At 57.5% G+C, this 3,668-nt stretch overlaps 1 protein-coding gene across 1 annotated transcript in view; it reads right to left on the bottom strand.

Moving 5' to 3' along the window:
* Positions 1-2,759, bottom strand: part of Eif4g1 (eukaryotic translation initiation factor 4 gamma 1) — a 20,060-nt gene extending 17,301 nt beyond the window's left edge. The window contains exons 1-6 of the mRNA XM_029544750.1: positions 2,626-2,759; positions 1,844-1,900; positions 1,538-1,631; positions 1,185-1,271; positions 726-746; positions 4-178 (exon numbers count right to left, since the gene is read on the bottom strand). Of these exons, the coding sequence (XP_029400610.1) occupies positions 4-178; positions 726-746; positions 1,185-1,271; positions 1,538-1,597 (343 nt within the window). The 5' untranslated portion in view covers positions 1,598-1,631; positions 1,844-1,900; positions 2,626-2,759. The remainder of the gene's footprint in view (positions 1-3; positions 179-725; positions 747-1,184; positions 1,272-1,537; positions 1,632-1,843; positions 1,901-2,625) is intronic.
* Between the last annotated feature and the right edge of the window lie 909 nt (positions 2,760-3,668).

The raw sequence follows: 3,668 nt of genomic DNA, 5'->3' as shown, positions 1-3,668 counted from the left end.
CCTGTCCAGGGATATAGTAGGCTCCTTGGGAGGCTGAGTAGGAGATCTGGGAAGGGATCATCATTACTTGGGATCCAGCAGGGTAGACATGGGGAGCTGGGCCAGGACGGGCAGGGGCTGCACTCTGCACTCGGGAGGCTGCACTGCTAGGGGGCTGGGCCCGGCTAGGGTAGAAGTGCTATTAGGAAGATGGAAAGCAGGTAGGGTCAAAATGGGAGGAATGAACAGCAAAATCAGCATTCCACAATGTCCATACAGTCTTAAGAGAACAGCACTTGATCAATCAATGGTGATCAATCTTTCCCAAGCCCCATGTGACCAACTGATGGCTAAGTGGCCTCCTGTATTAATACTTGCCTTCAAACTTGGATGAAAACTTTGTGTCCTGTAACTGTCCCTGCCATGCACACTCAGTCACCTCCAGACTACCCCTCCAGAGGCCTCCTAACAGCAAGATACATCATGCCCTTTTGGACAACAGACTCCAGCATGCACTACCCCATCAAGTACCGAGGCTAACTGCTACATGCAACAGTCTCCCAGTTAGTTCTGGGATACTTGCTTGTCAACAGTTGACCCTTAACATGCAGTATTTGGACTCAAACTCCTACTAAAATGCAAACAAGGCCCCACCATGAACATCCCAATCTGTGTCTAGCTACGGACTAGGGTGGAGGATGGGGTGACACCAAAGAGGTAGCTCGGGATTAGAAAAAGGGTATTACCTGCAGAGACCTGAATCCTCCCTGAGAGCACATGGGGACAGGAAAGACGACAATTATCCCCAAGGTGATGGAGTGGGGTTAGGGGGAGTGAAGTGGGTAGGAAAGAACCCTTCCACTTGGGAAGAACTTGGAGAACACAAAAAAAATAAAAGCACAGCTGGAATGTTTATCTCATTACAGTTCAAAGAGAACGGAAGAGGGACAGGGCAATGGCAACCTCCTAGTACAGTAGTAAAGAGCTGGCAGCAGGACCCACTGCTCGAGGACCCCAGTAATGCCACTCTCACACTCTACAAAGGGTCAGCCACCCCAAGTAACTAACAGCACGAAAGAACTCAGAACAACTGTCAGGAAATGGAGGGGCAAGTATACAGTGTCCATAGTTCCCATACTAGCCCCAAACCAGCAGCTCATTTTCCCAGTTCTCACCCAACGCCTACTCAAGCCACAGTCCCTCACCTGGCGGGGCTGAGAAGGCGTGTTCATTTGTGTCGCTTGAGGCGAGCTAAACACCACCGGTGCAGTCTGCCCCGGGGGAAACGCTGGCTGAAGGGGAGAGACCAGAGTTCAGCAAGAGGGGAAGCCTGGGTGGGGCTTAAACCCAAGCTGGTAAAGTAAGGGGAGCAGACCTGCTGCACCAGCCTCAGCAGTCCACATGTTCCCTCCCTGTGACAGCCCCAGGGACAGCCTGGGGCCCTATCTCAATTTGGCAGCAGGCAGCTGCACTTTGCCCTGACACAGATGGGGGTGGGAAAACTGGGAGCTGCATGACCTCCACCCCGCCGGAGACCTGATCATTTAGCCTTGATTACCTGTGGGAGTCCAGGGGACCTGGCTGGTGGGGGGCCTGTGGGCTGGGGAGCTTTGTTCATTTCATTTGGTGCCTCATCAGGGTCCCCCCAGCACCTGTTGGAAAGAGCAGAGCTCGGAACGAGGAAAGGACCCAAGCTTATGGCAAACGGGCTGGGGGAAAGGTTGTATCAAGAACTAGGGCCAACACGGATTAAGGGAGGTGCCAAGTGAATGCAGAAACAGAAAACATACAACCTGAGGACCCCACCAACACACCGCAACACCCTGACCCCACCCTTGCCTGCTCAAACAGCCCCCTCACTCACCCCCTCGCTTAGGAATAAGTCCACAGTGCGGCCTACAGGTTCTGGGCATCCGAAGGCCTGGGGTTGGGAGGTGAGGGGTATCAACCTGGCTCCACGGGGCCCAAGACCAACCAGACCGGAAATTCCAGGTCTCGCTGGCACCAGGCTCCCGGATCACAAATGAAGCCGGCTGCTCCGGCCGTGATATCCCCACCCCCCACCCGGGGACACCGGGTTCGGAGCCTGCCGCGGGGCACTCGCGCGGGGCCGGAGAGGCCTGAGGCCGCCCGGGAACACAAGCCAGGAAGGGCGCGAGTCCGGCCGCACCAGCAGGGCGGGCGGCGACCGCCGCGAAAGCCGGCTCGGGGCAGGCGAGGGTCGGCCGCCGGGCGGGGCTGGGGGCTCCTCCCTGCCCGCCGCCGCCGCCGCCTCCCAGCTCTGCGCAACGCGGCCAGTGCCAAAGAACAACGTGTCACTTCCCGGCGGCCGCCCGGGCCCCGCAGGGGGAGGGGGTGGCGGGTCTGCGCCGCACAGCCTGCGCCGGGCCGCGGCCCAGGCCGGGCGGAGGTGGCTGTCTCGCCGCCACCCCAGCGCCCTCCCCGCCCGGGCCCTGCTCCCCACCCCCACCCGGGCCCGGCCCGGCACACGTGGGCCGGGGATCGGCCTGGCGAGTAGGGCCTGGGCGCAGGCTCGGAGCCGGGGCGCCGGGGCGTCGGCGCAGGGTGGCGGGCCCCGGCCCGGATGGCGGCGGATGCGGGGGGAGGGGTGGGGGGCCGGGTCGGGCCCGGACATGGCGGCTTTACCTTCAGTCTCCTTCAGTCCGCGCGGCCGAGCCCCACGCAGCCGCACAGACGTAGTCCACAACCATTTCCGGCTCCCCGCACAGATCCCGCTCGGCGGCCACCGCTTCTCCGCAGGCGCAGCCAGCGCCCCACGTGACCGGCGCAGAGGGCGGTGCTGCGCTGGCGCCGGGGAAGCACATGGGATTTGCTCCGCCCCGTCACGTGACACCCACTGCCCGCCCCCGTGTCCCCTCCCGAACTTTGGAACTCCCAGGTCGACCCCCTCTGAGGCTCTGGCGGTTCTTTAGTTCATTCATACTTTGCGCAAGCATTTATTGAGCGCGTGAGTGCTAAGTGAAGTGGCGGCCTGGAGCTCAGAGTGCTGAATCTAAAAGGCAGTCCTGCCCTAGTAAATGTAGTGTACATAGTATGCAGCCTCTGAAGATGCTATAGATTTGATCTTTGATAGACCTACTAACAAAGGAAATTCAATGTTGCACCAAAAGAACTGACGCAATCTAAAGAAATAATTTTTATACTCGATGTTTAAAATTTTACATCAGTTGCTCCTAGGGAAAGGCAAAAGTCAAACATGAAAACTTTGGAATCATGGAAGAAGGAACCCCAAAGCTGTACGTGTGCTGTCTGTGACCCCCCCAGAATTCTGATGGCTAAGGCAGGGAATCAGCTTTACCATCAGCTTTAAAGTAGGGAAATGTCACCAGGCGGTGGCGAACCACGCCTTTAATCTCAGCATTCCAGAACGAGGCAGGTAGATAGATCCCTGAATTCAAGGCCAGCCTGATCTACAAAGCAAACTCCAGGACAGCCAGAATTACACACAGAGAGACCACATCTTGAAGATTTCTGAGATGGTTCAATGGTTGGCGCACTGGTTGCTCTTTATTGCCTGCTCTTCAAGAGGATGTGGGTTCATTTCCCATAATCCATAAGGCAGTTCACGACTGTGTGTAACTCTGATTCTGATTCGTTAGAATTCTGCCTTCTTTTGCCCTCTAAAGGCACGACATATGCATGTGGTACACAGGCATATGAAAGCGAAA

Source organism: Mus pahari, chromosome 12 (assembly GCF_900095145.1).
Source record: "Mus pahari chromosome 12, PAHARI_EIJ_v1.1, whole genome shotgun sequence".
Taxonomy (NCBI): Eukaryota; Metazoa; Chordata; class Mammalia; order Rodentia; family Muridae; genus Mus; species Mus pahari.
This window is presented reverse-complemented; position numbering and strand designations above follow the sequence as displayed.